The sequence below is a fragment of the Archocentrus centrarchus genome, chromosome 23 (assembly GCF_007364275.1).
Source record: "Archocentrus centrarchus isolate MPI-CPG fArcCen1 chromosome 23, fArcCen1, whole genome shotgun sequence".
In the NCBI taxonomy this organism is placed as follows: Eukaryota; Metazoa; Chordata; class Actinopteri; order Cichliformes; family Cichlidae; genus Archocentrus; species Archocentrus centrarchus.
The window spans coordinates 14,450,661-14,475,089 of record NC_044368.1 but is presented as its reverse complement, the minus strand read 5'-3'; the positions used below and the strand labels follow the sequence as shown (position 1 = coordinate 14,475,089).

The following is a 24,429-nucleotide window of genomic DNA, read 5'->3' as shown; positions in this document are numbered from 1 at the left end:
ACTTTGAAAGACTGCTCATATGAGTCATTTAAGAAAGAGATTCTGCTCTGACAACTTTACCTGTTAAGATGTGCACGGCACAACATAAAATTAATGTTCCACAGACTTTTTATTTCTGTGAAGAACCCAGAGAGGGTTATTTGGTTATTATTTCATAAATAGTGTTATTTATTTTGTAAATAGTGTTATTTAGTTTGTTAATAGTGTTATTATTTATTTCCTGACTTTTTTTTTTCTGTGAAGATCCCGGAAAGGGTTATTAATGTTTGGTTATGTGTCGTTTTCTGAAAACAATAAATGTTTATGTTGAGGTACCCCTGCAATTGTCACACTTTTTCTATTTCAAACTGACCCGGCCCCCCATCAGAAAAGGGAAAAGTTATTTGGCCCTTGCAGGAAAAAGTTTGGGGACCCCTGCTCTATACAATATATTTTTTCAGCTTTCAGCTGCTTTGTCCCCAAAAGCATATTCATAGAAGAGGGGGATTACTTACATCTAGTGAGAATATGAATATGATGTAAGTGTGCTTTCCTATAAAGATTCGTCCGACTTTTGAAGTGTCCCTTGTTATGTTTCAGAGTGAGCTGCTGAGTAGCCGGAGTGCCAGTGTTCCCCACGGGGATTAAAGAATCTGAAAACAGTCCCAAGAAAAACAAAATGCCTGTCTCTGTCTTTCTCATAAATGCAAAGTTCAAAATACAAGAACTGCTTCAGAGATGGACTTTAGCTGGTCAAAATATTGTTACAGCATGTTGTAAGACCAACAGATATTGTGTTAATGAATAAATATATACAGAGAGCAAATAACATATGGAAAACCAGCGCTGCATGTTTGATTTAGTAGCATTTTTACACCAGATTCCCTTCCTGACACAACACTCCCATGAATGTGTAAACCACAACCTGTATAAAATAGAAAAATAAAATTACACATTCAGTGTAACCCTAATTTGAAAAGGGAAGGGGTTTTTTTTCTCCAAAATTTATAAGAGGGGAATAAGAGGATGGGTTCTTTGGGATATTTGACCCTTTGTGCTTTTCCACCCACCAGCGTCCTCTGATCATTAGAGTCCTCTGTGCCTTCCTGTTACACAGTGTCAGTGTGTGCCAAAGATCTTCTGGATGTTCACTGGAAACACTGAACAAAAAAGCTTTACGATAAGGGTTGATATTGATGCTGACAGAGTCTGTGATGTGTGTGTTGATGATACCCTCCAGATGTTTCTGTACTCCACCAGGAAATGTTTCACTCCAGGACTCCAGTGAGAGGTCATGTGACAGAGTTTCTAACAATCCGTTCTTCCAAGGCACAAGCAGACAAAAAAAGCTTTTATTGAGGACTGTGCTGAGCTGTCACAGAGTTGGTACACAAAGTGAAAAACAAGGATCTGATGCAACTTCCTAATGTGTCTACACTGTAAACCCGGATAAGTTGAATCTACTTAAAAAAAACCAAGGTAACTCATTGCCTTAAATTTTTTAAGTAATGAAACAGTTCATTTAACTCAGCCTGTTAAGTAAGCACTACTCCATATCCAATTTAACTAAAGTGTATATTCTATTTGACCAAACTTATCTTTTATAGTTCATGAAAAAATAAAATGTCTTTTGATCAATCAATTCCCCTATCCTTTTCATGGTTGTGTGGGGGTGGTGGGGGCTGGAGCCCATCCCAGCTGACAAGGCAGTAAGATGCAGGGTACACCCCGTACAGGTCACCAGCCTGTTGCAGGGCTGACACAGACAGTCATTCACACCTGTGGGCAATTTAGAGTGACCAATTAACCTAACTCCAGTAACTGCATGTCTTCAGATTGTGGAAGGAAACCCACACAGACACAGGGAGAACATACAAACTCCACACAGCAAGAGTCCCAGGCTAAGGTGGAATCAGACCCAGACTATCAGATAGTTATTCTAGCTGTGAGGCAGCAGTGCTAACCACCACGCCGCTGTGCTGCCCAGTAATACAGATATTTTTTACAGTGTTGAACTGTGTCTGTTTAAATTTGGTAAAAAAACATGATAAAACTCAGCCCTGCTGAATGCTGGTACATTAACCTTTACAAATAACATTTGTCCATGGAACAATAAAAAAAAAACTATACGAGAGAGCGTTGTGAACAAAAACACCTAAATGTCTTCTATTCCAAACAGCGAGAGGCCTGTGCCAAGCTGGAATTGAACCCAGACCTTGAAGATTGCATTCTACCTGTGAGGCAGCAGTGCTAACCATCATGCCACCATGCAGCTGTGCATTAACCCAGTCTGTTAAAACTGGTATAAACTAGATTTTTAGCAGGTGCAAAACTTGATGCTATTAAGTTGTTTGAACTCAAACACATGATTACAATAAGATAGACCATCAAAAAGTACAGTCTACTCAGCATTAACAAGTAATGTTCACATTCTAGTCAATTGTAAGTAATATGAACTCAATATTTTTAAGTGGAATCAAATTCTGGGTTTACAGTGTACTTTTTCATTCTCCTCCGTGATCTCTCTTCCTGTCAGTCCCCTCCCGTTTTCGTTATTGTCAAGTGTGGCAAATCTTCTTTCCAGTGGAGGATGACGTGGAGCATTATTAATCATTTCTTTCTCACTTGTTTCTTTTTCAATTCCCGCCACATGAGACGCAACTACGTCAGCAAAATAAGCAGGAGATAAGTTGGACTCAACTTGTGAATAACAGCTGAAGTTGTTTAAACAGAACTGCGAAACCCTTCAGCACAGGTTGCTATTTGCTGACATTCTTTAACATTTTCAGATGTCTATGTTTAAAAGTTGACAGTTTGTACAGTTTTTAATAATATACTGCAGTAATAAAACAAAACTTTATTTTTATTTTTTTGCCATATCAGTGGCTTACAGCTGTGGGCTCAGCAGATGTTGACGGTTAGATTAACTACTCTGGACGTGATGACTAACGCAATGAAATACTGCAGATATGTTACTGAAAGTTGAAGTAAATAAGTCAAGTAAGTGAAGTTTATTTACAAAGCGCTTCTCACAAACAAAGTCGCAAAGTGCTGAACAACAAAATAGAGGGAAATAAATAGGAAAGTTAAATTCTGTAATAGCAATACAAAATCAATTTAAAAACGGGAAAAAAGTATTAACAGATTAAAAAAACAACAACGTTTTCATCACAGATTGACACAAAAACTCTGTCCTAGAAAACGAGTTAAAGGTTTTAGGTGAGTTACAGGATTTTACAGGTTATCTTCTGTGTTTTCCTGCATGCGTGGGCGCTTTTTTTTTTTGTTGTTTTGCACCTGCAGCACCTAGAGCCTATTACAAGAAATGTGCCAGAGCAAGTGAGAAAAACTTAACCACTACCACTGAATCTGTGGTCACATGGGCCCATGCACTGCACTATGCCATGGTGTACGCAAAAGTCTTCTTGTTTCATAGTAAGTGCAAAAAATGACAATAACCCCAGCTGCATGTATGAGCGTGTGTTTTTGTGTTCATGAATCTGTTACTCAGTGGTCATAACGAGTAATGGAGTCTCATGGCTCAAAGTGGTGAGTTTTCTGGAGACTTCTTGCCTCTAATCTCGCCTGTTATCAAACCATCAGATACACGTTTGCGCACCGGTGTTAACGTGATCATACACGCTTTGTTTTTATCTACGAATCTTAGAAAACAATCTATCTTGAGTGGAGACCTCAGGGGCCAGAGGTTTAAGAGTACTGAGCAGCTGGCTCCAGACACAACTCCCTTCAGCTCCACCCATCCACATTCTGACCATTATTTCCAGGTGGGGAGCGCAGACTATTGGGGAGGGACTTTAACGGGTCTCCCTCCTTTAAAAGTACTTTTTTCTTTACAGCAAACAAATAGTTGCGTTTGCACGGACAGTTCACTTGTGCACAGAGTTCAGGAGCAGCGAAAATGGGCACAATGTACATCTGGTTGAAACGGAGTTACGTTGTCGTGATAAGTCTGATCGCGGTAAGTGTTTTTCTTTTTCTGTGAGATTGTGTAAGTGCAGATGTTGAGACCCTCCTCGTACTATGCATACAAATCTACATTTTCCATCTGTTGTAGGTAAATCCTTTTCAGTTTAACTTATTCGAGTTGCTGTTGAAGGTTATTGGAGGCATAAATAGTTTAATTTAGTCGAGACACGCTCTAATAAACACATTAGCGAGAGAGGAAAACAACGGTCTGTCTAGGAAACGGAAATGAAAGAAATGAGTGCGTAAATACCGAAAGGTGATGTCACAAACTGCTTACTTTGTTGGCGTTACAGAAAGAAAAAGAGGAATTCGTTCCGCTGAGAAACCCTCCAGGAGTGACAAACATGTGGTTCAAATGTGGCCATAAGAATGTGTCCCCTCTTGGCACACATCACACATGTCGTAGCTGACTATGTGCCAGTATCGCCATCTTTATGCATCAGACCTTATTGGGTGGTAATTATTCCATGTAATTCTCCGGTTTCCCGAGCCTGTTAATTTCGTTTTCTACCTCTGCTTGATCTTTTTCTCATTATTCCCACAGTTGATGGGAAGTGGATTGTGCAACATGTTTTTCCTGCTATTCCACTGCGTTCTTGTTGCCTTCTAACTGACACTGTGTGTCTGATCATTGCCTCCTGGATGCTTTGTGTTTGCTGATTTGTAACAGCTGTGTAAGCTTGTATTCCTCTGGCCCAGAGCTCTTACAACAGAAACACATTCTGACACTTTTTTTTTTTTTTTTTTTTTTGAATTTCAGCTCATTCCTGAAGTTCAAACAATTTCACTTAACAAATATTGTTGAGTTTTACAGATGTCAGTGCGTTCTTTAAGCCACCAAAGTCCTGGAGCCAAGATGGTCACAAGTATATTCCATGAAGTAGACCTGAGCTTTGATTTCTGGAAAGTAGAATGATTATCAAGATTAATTTTATGCACTGAGCTCATTATGTAAAATCTTTTATGCTGCCAGATAATGTAACAACATGATAGACCAGTCAATTAGGAATCAATATTTGAGTGCTGAATACTTTTGTGGTGAAATGGGTTTCTTCGTGTCATGTAGCCGTTGCCTTTATTACTGTCCAAACAAGTTTCAGTTCCCAGGCTTAAAGGCCCATTTGCGGACAATCAGGACGTAATAAAAAATTATGTTAGGTAAGCACAATCTGTTCAACAACACATGACATATTACACTGTGTTTTTATGCATTTAGCAAAAACTCAGCCAAAATGCAGAAGCAGTTTGTGAAAAAGTAGTAGCAATAAATTGAAGTAATTGTTTTCTTATTGACTTTATCATGTTTTAAAATCACTGTGGAGGGATTTTGGCCCACTCTTATATAGATACAGTATATTATTGAATCCACATGATCCAGTCACTTCCATGGCCACAGGTGTATAAAACCAAGCACCTAGGCATGCAGACTGCTTCTGCAAACATCTGTGAAAGAATGGGTCACTCTCAGGAGCTCAGAAAATTCCAGTGTGGTAATATTATAAGATGCCACCTGTGCAACAAGAAATTTCCTCATTACTAAATGTTCCACAGTCAACTGTTAGTGGTATTATAACAAAGTGGAAGTGATTGGGAATGACAGTTACTCAGCCACAAAGTGGCCACGTAAAATCATGTCATATAGGTTGCCAGTCAGACAAGTCAGTACTTGTCTGACTGCACTGTGCCAAGTGTCATCCAACATCAGTGTCTTACTGCACAAATGTGCTTCTGGAAGAATGATTAAGAATTCCCATAAATGTGCTTCTAAACTTTGTGAAAAAGCCTTCCCAGAAGAGCTGCTATAATTGTGAAGGGTGGATCAACACCATATTAAACCCTATGGATTACGAATGGGATGTCACTCAAGTTTATATGTATGTGAAGGCAGACGAGCGAATACATTTGACAATACAGACAGACAGACAGAACATGCAGCCCTGAAAGTAATGAACTTGTATTACTGTTTTTACAGATCATCAGCTTGCTGCTCCTGGGAATCAGTCTTTTTGCCCATGGACACTTTCACCAACAGGAAGAGGTATAACATGTATATGTACAAAATCACAAATGCAATTTGTGCGTTTTTTTTTTTTAACTTTTTCATAATGTATCTACTACTGTACAACACATGTTACTCAGTGTCAATTAGCATAGTAGTGGCAAAATAAGTGGACAAGAAGCACACAACCTGCATTTAACCAAGGTCAGCAAAGTGCCAGTGTGTGATAGTCTACTTCTCCTTTAGCATTGTTAACACCACACAGCATGTGCATGGGTAACTGAAGTCAAGTTACACTCCTGCTCACTCCTGACCTGGTTCTGTGTGTTTCTCCACAGGTAGAACACGAGATCAGAGCCATACATATTATGTACATTGTTGCTGTTGTAATTATTGTCTTGACCCTCTTTGGTGCCTTTGGTGTCTGGAAAGAGAAGAAGTGGGCTCTAATAGTGGTGGGTACAGATAATATATTTATGTTGATATTTGTAATAAAACATTTAATACTTTATACCAAAGATATATGGATCCTTATCCCTGAATTTCTCTCTCTCTCCCTCTGTGTGTGTGTGTGTGTGTGTGTGTGTGTGTGTGTGTGTGTGTGTGTGTGTGTGTGTGTGTGTGTGTGTGTGTGTGTGTGTGTGTGTGTGTGTGTGTGTCAGTTTGCAGTTGGAATGATTCTGAGCAGTCTCTATATGTTGGCGACTAATATTCAAGGACTGGTTGCACAGCCTAAGGTATTACCAAGTTGACTTTAAACGTGTTGAGTTTCTGTGTTTTTTGTGTTTTTTTGTGTGCATTTAGTGAATCCAGAATGTGTTTTAGAGGATACACTAATATTTTCAAACCTATGTTGCTTTGTTATTGTTGTGCAGTTAGCTGAAGACATAAAGAAGCAGTACCTGAGCCTTTTGCCGCTGGTTAATGCTACTGATGCCCTCAATGAGATACAGACAGAAGTAGGTGACTTTGTGTTGTGAGGATATGAATGAGGATGTACATGTGTTTACAATATCTCTCTCTACTAACATGACAGACCTCCATGTATGTGTGTCTCTTATTAATCTCTCCTCACAATCCTGTCCATGTAACTCCAGGGTTAAGGAGTCATTAGTAAATGAGTTTGAGGTTGTTTGGATGACTGAAAAGAAGCTGAGCCTCAGCTGTGATGTTTCATGCCCACCGTGAAGCAACAAGTATTAGGTTGCAGCTTCATATTGCCAGCTTCCACTGAAAATGACTTTTAACCAATTTTGTAAACACGGCACAAAGAAATCAGTGCTGATGATGCCACAGAGATGTCTGTGACCAACAGCAGTGGATACCTGTGCCAGTTTTTGTAAGCATAATCTCACAGAATTGCAGTTCCAAGTACTTTGGGAGGTAGTAAAACAATAAAAACTAGTAGAACGCAGTCCTTGCCCACACCAAAATTTCTGTGCCAATACTACGCTGCAATAGATGACACCCATTACCATCATACTCCATTCTAAATTACTAAAGCCACAAAGTCTAGTCAATTTTGGCTCAAAAAATTTTGAAATAGGGATTTAAATTTTTGAAACTTTATGGTAATCTTGATCTCCGACCTTTGACTCTGAAAATGAAATCATATGTTCTTGGGCCCCTCTGGAATATTTTGATTCAAAATATTTTGAGTTGTGTTGCTAACACACAAACAAACAAAAGCAAACCGGAGCGAAAACATAACCTCTCTCCACCTATGGAGAGAGGTAATTATCAACAAAGCTCACATATAATACAACATGTAAGGCTAAAGGCTGAACTAGTCAATGCAGACACTTAAGTTAACTGGATGCCAGGCACATGCTCTTCTAATATTAGCAACTTAAAGTAGCTGTTTTGAAGTTAGAAGAGAGAAGAAATGCAGTATTCTTATGTGCCAGTGATAAAATCTTAGCCCAGTAGACTGTCCTGACATGACTGATACATTTTTCAGCAGCACAATTCAGAAGCTGTTTGGTCAAACTTAACTGTTTGTATGAGGGATTAGGAGGTGGTTCTCACTGAGTTTTCTTATTTTCTCCTCGGACATCCCTCTCAGTTGGAGTGTTGTGGACTTGAGAGCTACCAAGATTGGAAGTTCAACATCCCAGAATCCTGCCTGTGCACCAAAGAGTCCACTAACCCATGTGTAAGTGTGAAAGAAAACACATCTACACAGACGCCTTGTGTAACAGGTAGCATTATCAGTAGAATTCATTTGTCATCGAGGAGCAATTAATTTTAACATTTACAAATAAGCTAAACGCATTTTTCATTTACTTCTCATTTATGAAACCAAACTTCCTCCCAAAGCAGCACAAAGTCCAAACATCACCAGGCTCCTTCATGCTACAGTCACACAAGGGAAAGCAGCGATTTGAGACAATGACACAACCAAAATTATTGCAACTGTATGCAATGAATCTCATTGCCTTTGAAATTGTTGCTTCAAAGAGAGGCCCCAGTACTGTTACCACTCGCAGTCAGTTGCTGTTTTCAGGCACTTGATTTTATAAAGGAATGTCACTAGAATACAACCAGTTGCAACCAGTTTGAGTTGAATCTCCTGTTCAGCCTAACTGATTGCAGAGGAGGTAAGAGAGGCATTACAGTGGAGTTGTGCTCATTGTGCAGACTGACTTGTATTATACGCAATGTGCTGGCAATCTGTCTGCATTTGCAAATCTGCGTGCGAGTGACTGCAGTCACTCCAAGACAGACCGCGACTGTTTGGAGACAGGTTGCCTCACACCAGGCGACCTACTCTAGTGTGGCTGAGACATTAGTGCCATATAATGTTATAAGCAGAATGATGCTACATGTGGTACTGCCACTGAGTTAGTTAATCGACCATTCTGGTCCAGAAACCTTTAGTGTTGGTCTATTACAGCGATTCCCAACTGAACTTGAAGTTTGTGTGCAGGTGGGTTACACATTGGCCTTAACCTACACTTTGCAAATGACTGGGCAGCAGGCTTCAACACGGTGCTGGAACATATGGTTTATAGCTCAGCGAGAGGGAATCATAGGGATGCATGATTAGTGGTGGTGAGATAAGTATCATGGAAGGGTGGCTGATCAGCAAATGGAAAGCTGAAGATGAATATTTAACCGCAATTATGTCTGATACTCAAGATGAATATACAAAAGACAAAAAAAAAAGGAAACAGAGAAAGTACTCAAGTGAGTATCTGTCGCTGGTGTTCACAAGTGGGACCCGAAGACAGTCCCCGGCCTGTCTAAACACGGACAATATTTATCCAAGCAGCGGGAGATTTTTGAAAACAAGCTGCGAGAGTATGTGAGCTGCACGAAAGCAATTGAAACGTGAAACTGGGAGTGAAAATGCCAAGGCAGTGGAGGCTTCTTACAGAGTGGCAAAGCCAATAGCAAAGACTGGGTCGGAGAGGATCTGATTTTTACCTGCTGCCATGAAAAGCAGCCATACAACTAATGTGATCACTTTATCTGATAATACGGTGAAGCATCGTATTGATGACATGGCTAAAGATGTGCTAAAGCAGCTGCTGAGCAGAATATGAGCAAGCTATTTTTAATCCTCTCCCCATCGATGAGTCCACAGACATCACAGCCTTTGCAAATTTGCTTGCTTTTGTCAGCTACGACTATGAAGGAGAAATACATGAAGACTTTCTTTTTTTGAAACTCTGAAGGAATTAAAAATGAAAATGTGTGGGACTGAGCATCGACAGAACCAGGGCCATGATTGGAAAACTGAGTGGATGAGTGGATGAGGTTACATCTGCCCACAGCAGCAGCATCATCAGATTGAAAATAATTTATTACCTGGGGTATGGGCCACCAGGAATAAAAGAATGCGTAGACCATAAGGGGAGAAACCTCTACATCCACCTAGCAAAGCCTGTTACAGTGCATCAGTCCATAAAATTATGTCTGTGTTTTCTAGGTGGCAGCTCCTAGGAACAGCAGCCTGGTTAATGGCCAGAAGGATGACCTGCCCGTCATGATTTATGAAAAGGTATTAAAGACATTCCCATCAAAACGCTCTTTCTTTTTCACGTACAGATACTTGTGTAAACTGTATGAGCTGTTATGGTGTCAGCTTATTTGAACATTTATCTCATTAATCCTTTGATGTTTTAGGGGTGCCTTCCGTACTTAATCACAAGCGTGATGAGTATATTTGGGATTGTGTTGGGCATAATTCTGGGAATCTTATTATTGTGGGTAAGTGCAATCAGTCTGTGGCTGTCATGATTGTAGCTTCTTTGAAATGACCTTTACAAAATGCACTAATGCCACCCATGACATTCATTTTTTTTCTTTTTAATCGAGCCACCGCACCTAAGAGTTCATTTATTAACTGTAATGTAACGCCTCTGTAATTTAGAGCTGTTGACAAAAACTCATTTCATCTTAAGTTTTGGTTCATTTGAGTCAAGTTTTTCCCATTTTTTTCTTAAACTTTTCTTCCATTAAGCTTCCAGTTAAGTAGAGCTTCAAAATTCTCTGAACTTCTGCAACTTTGTTCAGTCCGAACTTGCTTACTAGGTTACTGTGCATGAATAGGATGACATGTCTAAATGTAATGTTTGTAAATGAACCTTTTTAGTTCTTTGACTGTTGTCCATTTCAGCCTCTTTTTCTATCTTCCAAGTATGCTCAAAGCAAGTAATGAAACATGAACAGGAATAACATCAATCATCTCTCTTTCGCTGTGCTTAGGTGTTGTCCATTGTGTTATGCATTGCCATCTTGTGCCAGCTGGATCGGAAAGAAAACACACCCCTGCAGTGGTACAGTGCAGAGGCAAAAGAGGCAACTACACCACCTCACAGAGCTTCCAGACACCTCTGATTCTTTGCTTCTTTCTGATGCCCCCCCCCCCCCCCCCCCCCCCCCCCCCCCCCCCCCCCCCCCCCCCCCCCCCCCCCCCCCACCCCCCCCCCCCCCCCCCCCCCCCCCCCCCCCCCCCCCCCCCCCCCCCCCCCCCCCCCCCCCCCCCCCCCCCCCCCCCGGCTGTGATGGCTGTATTTCTAGTGAGAATATGAATATGATGTAAGTGTGCTTTCCTATAAAGATTGTTCCGACTGTTGAAGAGTCCCTCGTTATGTTTCAGAGTGAGCTGCTGAGTAGACGGAGTGCTAATGTTCCCCACGGGGATTAAAGAATCCAAAAACAGTCCTGAGAAAAATGACATGTCTGTCTCTGTCTTTCTCATAAATGCAAAGTTCAAAATACAAGAACCACTTCAGAGATGGACTTAGCTGGTCAAAATATTGTTACAGCATGTTGTAAGACCAACGAAGTATTGTGTTCATGAATAAATATATACAGAGAGCTTTAAATAGTAAGCCAAAAAGAAGCAAACATGTGCAAAACCACCATGTTTGATTTGGTAGCATTTTTATGCCAAATGCCCTTCCTGACACAACACTCCCATCTATCCAGACTTGGGTATATCCAGAATAAACACTTTAGGAGTACACTAGCTTGTGTACTCCTAGTGCCAGCTGGGATCCGTGTCTCCGGCTGGTCAACAACCTTTTTCTTGCCAAGTGAATGTGCAAACCACAAATAATTACACATTCAGTGTAACCCTAATTTGAAAAAGGAAAGTTTTTTTGTTTTTTTTTCAAAATTTATATGAGGGGAATAAGAGGATGGATTCTTTGGGATATTTGACCCTTTGTGCTTTTCCACCCACCAGCGTCCTCTGTTCATTAGAGTCCTCTGTGCCTTCCTGTTACACAGTGTCAGTGCGTGCCAAAGATCTTCTGGATGTTCACTGGAAACACAGAACAAAAAAGCTTTACGATAAGGGTTGATATTGATGCTGACAGAGTCTGTGATGTGTGTGTTGATGATACCCTCCAGATGTTTCTGTACTCATCAGGAAATATTTCACTCTGGAAATGAGCCTTTCTTACAAAGAATGTAGTGACTAATAACACTGCAACAGCGCATGCAATGTATGTGGGTTGGATATGGCTCTGTGATTAAAAAGAATGTAATATCTATTGTATCTCTATTATTTCTTTTCAAAGTATGGGATTTTTAAGAATGATAGTCGGCATGTAGTGGTGTTCTACACAAAGCTGTGTACATTTTCATTTTGGTCTGTTACTGAAATTGTAGCTAACGATTGCTACTGAAGAAAAACCTCTGCAGTGAAGATGCAGTTCTCAGAAAAGCTAGGTATAGCTAGCTACAGAACCTGGAAGTCTTTCAGTCGTGCCAATTTGAAGCTTTGCATTAATGACTAAGTCAATGGCATCAGAAATTTTTTTGACATTCTATAACAGGTTGGTCAAAATGTTTACATATTTTATCAGAATGACTGTGGACTCTAGACGTGCATTCCTCCATTCCTAATTTCTTTCTTTCACAGACAGGCAGAAGATACCTGGCTGCCAATGTGTATCAAAGTGTACTCTCATTCAGATGCTGATTTCTATTCTGTTTTATAAAGCCAAAGTAATAAATTTCATGTATTAAGGAGAAAATATTTTCATCCACTGGTTACACAATACAGGAAAATACAGTTAGATTAACAGAACAAAAACTGAAATACAGCACTTCAGATTTTAAAAAGTACATACTCTATGAGTTCCAAAAACATTTAGTGTGATTGTAACTATGACTATACTTATGATGTACTATATGGAATAATATACCGCAGTAATAAAACAACACTGGACATCCTGTGACTCCTCTTTCTTTGACCACAGATTCTCATCAGCCTCACAACAAATGTAAAAAATTTTTCTATTTTCATATCAGTGGCTTACAGCTGTGGGCTCAGCAGATTTTGAAAGTTAGATTAACTATTCTAGATTAAAGTTAAATGGTGAAATAGTAACACCAAATCAAATTAAGAAACAGAAAAAAACGTTTTCATCACAGATTGACACAAAAACTCCATTCTGGAAAACAAGTTAAAGGTTTTAGGTGAGTTACAGCATTTACAGGTTATTTTCTGTGTTTTGCTGCATGTGTGAGCGTTTTTTTTTAATGCACCTTATTACAAGAAATGTGCCAAAGCAAGTGAGAAAACTTCACCACACACTACCACTGAATCTGCGGTCACATGGGCCCATGCACTGGTATATGCCATGGTTTACTCAACAGCATCTCGTGTTAAATGGCAGATGTTTTCCCCTGTTATTTATTCAATTTAGTCCTCTTGTTTCATAGTAAGGCATATTTAGTAAGTGCAAAAAAATTGACAATAACCCCAGCTGCATGTATGAGCGTGTGTTTTTGTGTTCATGAATCTGTTACTCAGTGGTCATAACGAGTAATGGAGTCTCATGGCTCAAAGTGGTGAGTTTTCTGGAGACTTCTTGCCTCTGATCTCGCCTGTTATTAAACCTACGAATTATCTACGAATCTTAGAAAACAATCTATCTTGAGTGGAGACCTCAGGGGCCAGAGGTGCAAGAGTACTGAGCAGCTGACTCCAGACACAACTCCCTTCAGTTCCACCCACCCACATCCTCATTATTTCCAGGTGGGGAGCGCAGACTATTGGGGAGGGACTTTAACGGGTCTCCCTCCTTTAAAAGTACTTTTTTCTTTACAGCAAACAAATAGTTCACTTGTGCACAGAGTTCAGGAGCAGCGAAAATGGGCACAATGTACATCTGGTTGAAACGGAGTTACGTTGTCGTGATAAGTCTGATCGCGGTAAGTGTTTTTCCTTTTCTGTGAGATTGTGTAAGTGCGGATGTTGTTACAAATCTACATTTTCCATCTGTTGTAGGTAAATCCTTTTCAGTTTAACTTATTCGAGTTGCTGTTGCTGTTGAAGGTTACTTTGTTGGAGTTAAAGAAAGAAAAAGAGGAATTCGTTCTCGAGAGGACAGAGACGCAGAACCGCTGAGAAACCCTCCAGGAGTGACAAACATGTGGTTCAAATGTAGCCATAAGAATGTGTCCCCTCTTGGCACACATCACACATGTCGTAGCTGACTATGTGCCAGTATCGCCATCTTTATGCATCAGACCTTATTGGGTGGTAATTATTCCATGTAATTCTCCGGTTTCCCGAGCCTGTTAATTTCGTTTTCTACCTCTGCTTGATCTTTTTCTCATTATTCCCACAGTTGATGGGAAGTGGATTGTGCAACATGTTTTTCCTGCTATTCCACTGCGTTCTTGTTGCCTTCTAACTGACACTGTGTGTCTGATCATTGCCTCCTGGATGCTTTGTGTTTGCTGATTTGTAACAGCTGTGTAAGCTTGTATTCCTCTGGCCCAGAGCTCTTACAACAGAAACACATTTTGTAATGTTTCACTGAGATTAACACTGGCCTGTAACAGCTGACGTCACAAGCATAAACATAACTGTAGTTATATCCATCAATTTAATGAGTCCAAGCAACTCAACACATTCTGACACTTTTTTTTTTTTTTTTTTTTTGAATTTCAGCTCATTCCTGAAGTTCAAACAATTCCACTTAACAAATATTGTTGAGTTTCACAGATGTCAGTGCGTTCTTTAAGCCACACCAAAGTCCTGGAGCCAAGATGGTCACAAGTATATTCCATGAAGTAGACCTGAGCTTTGATTGACTCAGATCTGTGCTTTGGGTCATTGGTTTTCTGGAATGCAGAGTGATTATCAGATTCATTTCATGCACTGAGCTCATTAAAATCTCTTATGCTGCCAGTTCCTGTAACAACATGATAGATAAGTCAATTGTGAATCAATATTTGAGTGCTGAATTCTTGAGTCCTGAAATGGGTTTCTTCATGTCATTTATATACGTTGCCTTTATTACTGTATGTGAGAGATCCTGTTAATGCACGGGTCCACCGTGCATTAACCACCGTGTTTGACAGTTGTTATGAGGTGTTTGTGCTAATATGTGTTTGGTTTTCACCAAATGTGGCACTATAATCGAACATCTCTGTTCCAGAAGTCTTGTGGTTTGTTCACATGCAGCTCTGCAAACCAAAGCTGTGCTGCCATGGGTTTTTTTAGAGAGAAGAGGCTTTCTCCTGGCAGCCCTTCCAAACAAGCAACAACTTGTTCAATCTTTTTCTAATTGGGTTGTCATAAACTTAATTCAGTGTTGCTGATGTTCACAAAAGCTTATGTGTTGTGTTTTCTCACCTACATATTGAGTAAGAACAAAAATGAACAAAAAGTGAGCCTTGCTGGCTGTTCAAAGTAAAGTCCAAAAGTAATCATGGGAATGAGAGAGCAGAGGAGCACACAGCACTGGGGGACAAAGGGCAAGGGGAGACTATATATATATATATATATATATATATATATATATAGATAGATAGATAGATAGATACTCAATGTGTTGGTAGAATTCTTCCTTTGTTGTAACAATTCTTAGAATTCTTAGAAGCACACACACACACAAACACATATATATATATATATATGTATATATACACACACACACACATGAACTTGTATTACTGCTTTTACAGATCATCGGTTTGCTGCTCCTGGGACACACTCTTTTTTCCCATGGAAACATGCACCAACAGGAAGAGGTATATGTATAAAATCTTGCATTATGTTACATGAATTTAATTTGTGTGTGTTCTAACCTTTTCATAATGTATTTACTACTGTACATCACACATTACCAACATTTACCATTTGTAGGCCATGTTGCTTATCAGCAATTAGCATATTAGTGGCAAATAAGTGGACAAGAAGCACACAACCTGCATTTATCCAGGTCAGCAAAGTGCCAGTGTGTGATAGTCTACTTCTCCTTTAGTATTGTTAACACCACACAGCATGTGCATGGGTAACTGAAGTCAAGTTACACTCCTGCTCACTCCTGACCTGGTTCTGTGTGTTTCTCCACAGGTAGAAAAAGAGCTCAAAGTCATATATTTTATGTACATTGTTGCTGTTGTAATTATTGCCTTGACCATCTTTGGTGCCTTTGGTGTCTGGAAAGAGAAGAAGTGGGCTCTAATAGTGGTGGGTACAGAAAATATATTTATGTTGATATTTGTAGTAAAACATTTAACACTTTATACCAAAGATAAATGGATCCTTATTCCTGAATTTCTCTCTTTCTCTGTGTGTGTGTGTGTGTGTGTGTGTGTGTGGTGTGTGTGTGTGTGTGTGTGTGTGTGTGTGTGTGTGTGTGTGTGTGTGCTTGTGTGTGTGTCAGTTTGCAGTTGGAATGATTCTGAGCAGTCTCTCCATGTTGGTGGTAAATATTACAGGACTGGTTGCAGTACCTAAGGTATCACCATGCTGCCTTTAAACATGTTGAGTTTCTGTGTTTTTTGTGTTAGTGTGTGTGAATTTAGTGAATCCAGAATGTGTTTTAGAACATACACTAATATTTTCAAACTGTTTGTAATTTTTATGTTACTTTGTTTTTGTTGTGTAGATAGCTGAAGATGTGAAGACTCAATACTGGGACCTGCTTAATGCTACTGAAGTCTTCAGTGCTATACAGACAGAAGTAGGTAACTTTGTGTTGTGAGGATGTACATGTGTTCACATTGGTTAGTGCTGCTACCTCATAGCAAGGAGGTCCTGGGTTCAAATCCACCTTTTCTGTGTGGCGTTTGTTCTTCCCACAGTCCAAAGACATGCAGTTAGTGGGGTTAGTTAGTTGGTGATCCTAAATTACGTGTAGGTGTGAATGGTTGTCTGTCTCTCTGTGTTAGCCCTGTGACAGGCTGGCAACCTGTCCAGGGTGTACCCTGTCTCTCGCTCTATGACAGCTGGGATGGACTCCAGTTCTCTTGCTACCCTGAAAAGGATAAGTGGAAGAAAATGGATGTATTGATTTAAAACTTAAGATCCACATGAGCAGATAATGCTCATGTTTAGTCTGGATATATTGTATTGGAAATATTGTATATTGCTAACAGACAAACAAACAAAAGCAAACTGGAGTGAAAACATTACCTCTCTCCACCTATCAGTTGGTGAGGTAATTAACAACAAAGCTCACATATAATTCAGTATGTAAGACTAAAATAAAAGCTGAACTAAACAATGCTGACACTGAAGTTAAGTGGATGCCAGGCACATGCTCCTCTAATATTAGTAACTTAAAACTAGCGGTTTTGATGTTTAAGGAAGCGCTGAAGTTAGTAGAGAGAAGAAATGCAGTATTCTTATCTGCCATCTGTTAAAATCTTAGCCCAGTAGACTGTCCTGACATGACACATTTTTAACCAGCACAAATCAGAAGATGTGTGGTCAAACTTAACTGTTTGTAGGAGGGATTAGGAGGTGGATTTTTTGCAGTTCTCACTAAGTTTTCTTATTTTCTTCTCGGACATCCCTCTTAGTTGGAGTGCTGTGGACTTGAGGGTTACCAAGATTGGGAGTTCAACATCCCAGAATCCTGCCTGTGCACTGAAGAGCCCACTAACCCATGTGTAAGTGTGAAAGAAAACACATCTACACAGACGCCTTGTGTAACAGGACCTGGTAGCATTATCAGTAGAATTAATTTGTCATCGAGGAGCAATTAATTTTAACACTTTCAATTTTTAAAAACATTCATTTACTTCTCATTTATGAAATCAAACTTCCTCCCAAAGCAGCACAAAGTCCAAACATCACCAGGCTCCTTCATGCTACAGTTACACAAGGGAAAGCAGCGATTGGAGACAATGACACAAAATTATTACAAAGGTGTTGCAATGCACTTGCAATCTTGTTGCTTTTGAAATGGTTGCTTTAAAGACAGGGCCCAGTACTGTGATAACTCGCAGTCAGTTGCTGTCTTCAAGCAACATTAGTGCATCAATACAGCAAGAAAACGTGAATAAGACAGTCTGTCGATTTGAAGCAGAAACTTAGAAGTTGCTCAACTAATAGTAATGTAGCTGTAGTTGATGTAGTTATTGTAGTGTCTTTACCTTGCAATATAAAGTACCTTGAGGCGACTGTTTGTTGTGATTTGGTGCTATATAAATAAAATTGAATTGAATCAAACTGAATCCCCTGTGAATCGCCACCTTATCGTGGTGGAGGGGTTTGTGTGCCCCAGTGATCCCAGGAGCTATGTTGTCTGGGGGCTTGTCCCCCTGGTAGGGTCTCCCATGGCAAACTGGTCCTGGGTGAGGGTCCAGACAAAGAGCGGTTCAGAAGACCCCTATGTTTGCAACAACGAGGGAACAGTTTACCCTGCCCGGGATAGGGTTACCGGGGCCCCACCCTGGAGCCAGGCCTGGGGAGGGAGCTCGAGGGAGAGCGTGTGGTGGCCGGGCATTAGCCCGTGGTGCTCGGCCGGGCGCAGCCCGAAGAGGTTACATGGGCCCGCCCTCCTGTAGGCCCACCACCCGCAGGAGGTGTCGTAGGGGTCGGGTGCAGTGTGTGTCGGGCGGTGGCCGAGGGCGGAGGCCCTGGCGGACCGATCCCCGGCTATCGAAACTGGCTATTGGGACATGGAATGTCACCTCTCTGGTGGGGAAGGAGCCTGAGCTAGTGCGTGAGGTTGAGAGATACCAGCTAGATATAGTTGGGCTCACCTCAACGCATGGCCTGGGCTCTGGAACCAGTCTCCTGGAGAAGGGCTGGACTCTGTTCCAGTCTGGAGTTGCCCTCGGTGAGAGGCGGCAAGCTGGGGTGGGTATTCTTGTATCCCCCGGCTTGCTGCCTGTACGTCGGAGTTTACACCGGTGGACAAGAGGGTAGTTTCCCTGCGCCTTCGAGCTGGGGAACGGGTCCTGACTGTTGTTTGCGCTTATGCGCCGAATGACAGTTCAGAGTACCCACCCTTTTTGGAGTCGCTGGGTGGGGTGCTGGAGGGTGCTCCATCTGGGGACTCCATAGTCTTGCTGGGAGACTTCAACGCTCACGTGGGCAATGACAGTGAGACCTGGAGGGGCGTGATTGGGAGGAACGGCCTGCCCGATCTGAACCCGAATGGTGTTTTGTTATTGGACTTCTGTGCAAACCACAGTTTGTCCATAACGAACACCATGTTCGAACATAAGGATGTCCATAAGTGCACATGGCACCAGGACACCCTAGGTCGCAGGTCGATGATCGATTTTGTAATCGTATCATCAGATCTGCGGCCGTATGTTCTGGACACTCGGGTGAAGAGAGGAGCTGAGCTGTCAACTGATCACCACCTGGTGGTGAGTTGGATCAGGTGGCGGGGGAAGATGCTGGACAGACCTGGCACACCTAAACGTATTCTGAGGGTGTGCTGGGAACGCCTGGCAGAAGCCCCAGTCCGGGAGATCTTCAACTCCCACCTCCGGCAGAACTTCGACAGCATTCCGAGGGAGGCTGAGGACATTGAGTCCGAATGGACCATGTTCCGCACCTCCATTGTTGAGGCTGCTGCTCAGAGCTGTGGCTGCAAGGTGGTGGGTGCCTGTCGTGGTGGTAACCCCCGAATCAGATGGTGGTCACCGGAGGTGAAGGGAGCCATCAACCTGAAGAAAGAGTCCTATCGGGCTTGGTTAGCCTGTGGGACTCCAGAGGCAGCTGACAGGTATCGGCAGGCCAAGCGGAATGCAGCTCGGGTAGTGGCCGAAGCAAAAACTCGGGTGTGGGAGGAGTTCGGTGAGGCTATGGAAAAAGACTTTCGGACGGCATCGAAGCGATTCTGGCAAACCGTCAGGCGACTCAGGAGGGGAAAGCAGTGCTCCACTCACACGGTTTATAGTGCGGGTGGGGTGCTGCTGACTTCAACTGAGGCTATAGTGGAAGGAATACTTCGAGGACCTCCTGAATCCCACTGACACGCCTTCTGTAGTGGAAGCAGAGTCTGGGGATGAGGGAGATGACTTGACCATCACTGGGGGTGAGGTCACTGAGGTAGTTAAACAACTCCTTGGTGGCAGGGCCCCTGGGGTGGACGAGATTCGCCCTGAGTTCCTGAAGGCTCTGGATGTTGTAGGGCTGTCTTGGTTGACACACCTCTGCAACATCGCGTGGAGATCTGGGGCAGTGCCAATGGATTGGCAGACCGGGGTGTTGGTCCCCATCTTTAAGAAGGGAGACCGGAGGGTGTGCTCCAACTTTCGGGGGATCACACTCCTCAGCCTCCCCGGTAAGGTCTATGCCAGGGTGCTGGAAAGGAGGGTCCGTCCGTTAGTCGAACCTCAGATCCAGGAGGAACAATGCGGTTTTCGACCTGGTCGCGGAACGCTGGACCAGCTCTTTATCCTCTCAAGGATATTCGAGTGTGCGTGGGAGTATGCCCAACCAGTCTACATGTGCTTTGTGGACTTGGAGAAGGCATTCGACCGCGTCCCTCGGGGTGGGAGGTCCTGCGGGAGTATGGGGTGTCTGGCCCGTTGTTGCGGGCCATTCAGTCTTTGTACAACCGCAGTGAGAGCTTGGTCCGTATAGCCGGTAATAAGTCGGATTCGTTTCCTGTGGGTGTTGGACTCCGTCAGGGCTGCCCTTTGTCACCGATTCTGTTCATAATTTTTATGGACAGAATTTCTAGGCGTAGCCAGGTGGCGGAAGGCTTCTTCCTCGGTGGCCTCAGAGTCTCATCTCTGCTTTTTGCGGATGATGCAGTTCTGTTGGCTTCATCAGGGGGTGGCCTCCAGCTCGCAGTGGAACGGTTCGCAGCCGAGTGTGAAGCGGCCGGTATGAGAATCAGCACCTCTAGGTCTGAGGCCATGGTCCTCATCCGGAAAAGGGTGGAGTGCTCTCTCCGGCTCAGGAACGAGTTCTTACCCCATGTGGAGGAGTTCAAGTATCTCGGGGTCTTGTTCACGAGTGATGGGAGAAGGGAGCGGGAGATTGACAGACGGATCGGGGCTGCCTCTGCAGTGATGTGGACGCTGCACCGGTCCGTCGTGGTGAAGAGGGAGCTTAGTGTAAAAGCGAAGCTCTCGATTTACTGGTCGATCTACGTTCCTACCCTCACCTATGGCCACGAGCTTTGGGTAGTGACCGAAAGAATAAGATCGCGAATACAAGCGGGAGAAATTAGTTTCCTTCGAAGGGTGGCTGGCCTCTCCCTTAGAGATAAGGTGAGGAGTGCGGCCATCCGGGAGGGGCTCAGAGTAGAGCCGCTGCTCCTCCACATCGAAAGGAGCCAGTTGAGGTGGCTCGGGCATCTGATTAGGATGCCTCCTGGCCGCCTCTTAGGTGAGGTGTTCCGGGCATGTCCCACCGGGAAGAGGCCCCGTGGTAGACCCAGGACACGCTGGAGGGATTATATCTCTCGGCTGGCCTGGGAACACCTTGGGGTCCCTCCGGATGAGCTGGAGGAGGTGGCTGGGGAGAGGGAAGCCTGGGCTTCTTTGCTTAGGCTCCTGCCCCCGCGACCCGGCCCCGGATAAGTGGAAGAGAATGGATGGATGGATGGATGGATAAACTGAATCGCTGTAACGACACAGGTCCTTGATTTTATAAAGGAACATCACCAGAATACAACCAGTTGACTTGAATCCACTGATCAACTCAACTGATTGCAGAGTAACCGAGAAAGGCATTGCAGAGGAATTGTGCTCAATGTGTAGACTGACTTGGATCATTTGCAACGTGATGGCAGTCTACATTTATAAATTAGACAGCTGGGGCCACTATTATGAGTGCATTTGTGGTTTGAAAATGCATGCATTCAAAACCTTTATTGATAGTCTGTTAGCTTTCCCACAGCAGTATCATCAGATTGAAAATTACATATCACCTGGGGTATGTACCCAATTGGAATGAAAGAGTGTGCAAACCAAAGGGGAGAAACCTCTACATCCACCTAGCAAAGCCTGTTACAGTGCATCAGTCCATAAAATTATGTCTGTGTTTTCTAGGTGGCAGCTCCTAGGAACAGCAGCCTGGTTAATCGTCAGAAGGATGACCTGCCTGTCATGATTTATGAAAAGGTATTAAAGACATTCCTATCAAAATGCCCTTTCTTTTTCATGCACAGGTACTTGTGTAAAATGTATGAGCTGTTATGGTGTCAGCTTATTTGAACATTTATCTCATTAATCCTTTAATGTTTTAGGGGTGCTTTCCGTACTTAATTGAGGCCATGATGAGCATAATTAGGATTGTGCTGGGCGTGATGCTGGGAATCTTATTATTGTGGGTAAGTTCAATCAGTCTGTGGCTGCCATGATTGTAGCTTCTTTGAAATGACCTTTACAAAATGCGCTAATGCCCCCCCATGACATTCATTTTTAAGTGAGCCGCCTCACTCGTCTTCATTTATTAACTGCAATGTAACGCCACTGTCATTTAGAGCTGTTGACAAAATCTCAATTCATCTTAAGTTTTGGTTCATTTGAGTGAAGTTCTCCCATTAGTCAAAAACTTTCTTCCACTTTTTCAATTAAAAAAAAATTACCTTAATAAATAATGATTTACGTTGAAAATAATTTGTAAACGGAACAAAATTTTCTCTAAAACTGATCAAATTTGGTGTCAAAGACTGCCTATTACAGGCATTGCAGCAACCATGTCTCTCAGCCAAGAGTTACTAACTTCATACCAAACTGAATGAAACTTAAAGGAATCTGAGGCGAGTAAACGTTTATTTATCTTTGCTGCCTCCAAACCTGACTTTTTATTTTCGTTGACCTTTCTGCTTTCCTCAGCCTCATTTTAAAATAGCACGTTTACTCAAAGCGATTCAAGAAACAACCAAACAGGAACTAAAATCAATCATCTCTCTTTCACTGTGCTTTAGGTGTTGTCCATTGTGTTATGCATTGTCATCTTGTGCCAGCTGGATCGGAAGAAACACATCCCTGCAGTGGCGTACAGTGCAGAGGCAAAAGCAGGCAACTACACCACCCTCACAGAGCTTCCAGACCACTCTTGATTTCTTTGCTTGTTGCCGGCAGTGATGGCTGTAATTTCAGCATATTTAACAAAGCTATGAAGCAATGGCAATAATACAAGGATACAAATTTGTTAGCTGCAAATTTGCACTGTGCCACTAACAATACTGTGAAAGACTTTGTGATAATCAAGCACATTCCTGCCCACTGTAACCAAAAGGGATATGATAGGTGGCAAAGTGTGTTAACCACTTTGTACGTTTGAGCTCTGTGTTCATAGGAGTTTGGTGGTAATTCTGCCCCAACATGGATTGTAATTGAACAGCTTTGATCCGAGATCAAAGAAATGCAGTGCTGAAAGCTAATGCGCTCGTCAAAAAGAACTGATGAAGATTATGGGTGAATTAAAACTTTAATAATATTCTGTGGTTTGGTAGCATTTCATTTTTCTGTATTTTGTTGTTGATTTTTATGCTAATTATATATTTTTTTTTATTGTGTATGAAAATTTTTTATATGTCCATCATATGGCTTGACAGGTTTTTTGAAACTAATTAAAAAATCTAATTTGAGAAAAAAAAAATCTAATTTCAGATGTTTATATGTATATATTGTCAGCAGATTACCAAAGACACATCTGTTTTATAAAGCTTCTTTCATTCAGAACATTTATATACCAAAAAATGTAAAATTGTCTAATGTTAGATGTTTAATAAACAGAATACAGATTGATGTATGTTTTAATTGTTTTGGGTTTTTTTGTTTTCTTTTTTACAACATCATTAATCACTTCACAACTGGCTAGATCTACGAGGGTGGGCTGAAAAGTTCATAGGCTGACCATGATGCAAACTTGACCAAATGTGTTTTATTTTTCAACATAGTCTCCCCTGCAGTATAGAAGCTCTCATCTCATCCTGACCCTCAAAGATGTCCTCAACAGCAGAGATGACCTCAACATCGGTCCAATACTGCTTCCCAGCCAAGTGTTTTTTCATCTTGGGGAACAGAAAATAGTCATATGGTGCCAAATCAGGAGAATATGGAGGGTGATCAACCAGCTCAAAGCCACAATCATGCACGACAGCCATTGCAACCACGGGGTTGTGTGCAGGAGCATTGTCCTGGTGAAACAGGATCCCTTTCATCAGTTTTCCAGGCCGTTTTGACTTGATTGCCTTTCGCAGCTGCCTGAGCAAGTTGGCATGTTGGGTCAAAAATTTGATGGGAGTAATCCTCCCTTTTCAGTCCGATAAGCTATCTTCCCAGGATTTTAAATTCCAATTAGAATCGACAGTTTGAGGAGAAATCGACAAAAACAGAGCAGAATCGTTGCCAGTTGGTTTACTGAACAATGGGTTCCCTTAGCAAAAAGTAGTATACTTAAGTTCATTTTATGAAGTATACTTAAGTATAAGTATAAGTATAGCAAGTATACTATAGACCATGTACTTTAAGTGTACTAGAAAGTATACCAATTTAATACTTTTTCGGACTAAATTGGAACATTTCAAGTTTATGAAAGTATACTTTAAAGTTCATTTTAAGTTTGCAAAAGTATACAACAAGTACACTCATCTATATACTATCAATGTACTTGGTATATCCCTCTCATATGCTTAAAGTATACCACAAGTACACTTATCGATATACTGCCATTGTACTAGTTATATACTTTGAGTCCCTATTTTTATTGTATACTTTAAGTATACTGTTATAAATGTTGGTTATTTCACTAGCTTATTTGTTATACTTTA

At 41.8% G+C, this 24,429-nt stretch overlaps 1 protein-coding gene across 2 annotated transcripts; it reads left to right on the top strand.

The window, feature by feature from the left end:
• The first annotated feature begins 3,754 nt into the window (after positions 1-3,754).
• Positions 3,755-23,340, top strand: LOC115773719 (tetraspanin-6-like). Of its 2 annotated transcripts, none has more exons than XM_030720598.1 (9): positions 3,755-3,958; positions 5,939-6,004; positions 6,304-6,420; positions 6,628-6,702; positions 6,841-6,924; positions 8,031-8,120; positions 9,900-9,971; positions 10,097-10,180; positions 22,579-23,336. In XM_030720598.1, the coding sequence occupies exons 1-9, from the start codon at positions 3,899-3,901 to the stop codon at positions 22,711-22,713; spliced, it is 783 nt and encodes a 260-aa protein (XP_030576458.1). In that variant the 5' UTR covers positions 3,755-3,898; the 3' UTR covers positions 22,714-23,336. The 2 variants fall into 2 exon arrangements, with proteins under 2 accessions (XP_030576458.1, XP_030576459.1); XM_030720599.1 differs by lacking the exons at positions 3,755-3,958; positions 5,939-6,004; positions 6,304-6,420; ... (3 more) ...; positions 9,900-9,971; positions 10,097-10,180 and adding exons at positions 13,477-13,642; positions 15,407-15,472; positions 15,798-15,914; ... (3 more) ...; positions 21,698-21,769; positions 21,895-21,978 and having other exon boundaries at positions 22,579-23,340.
• The last annotated feature ends 1,089 nt before the right edge of the window (positions 23,341-24,429 follow it).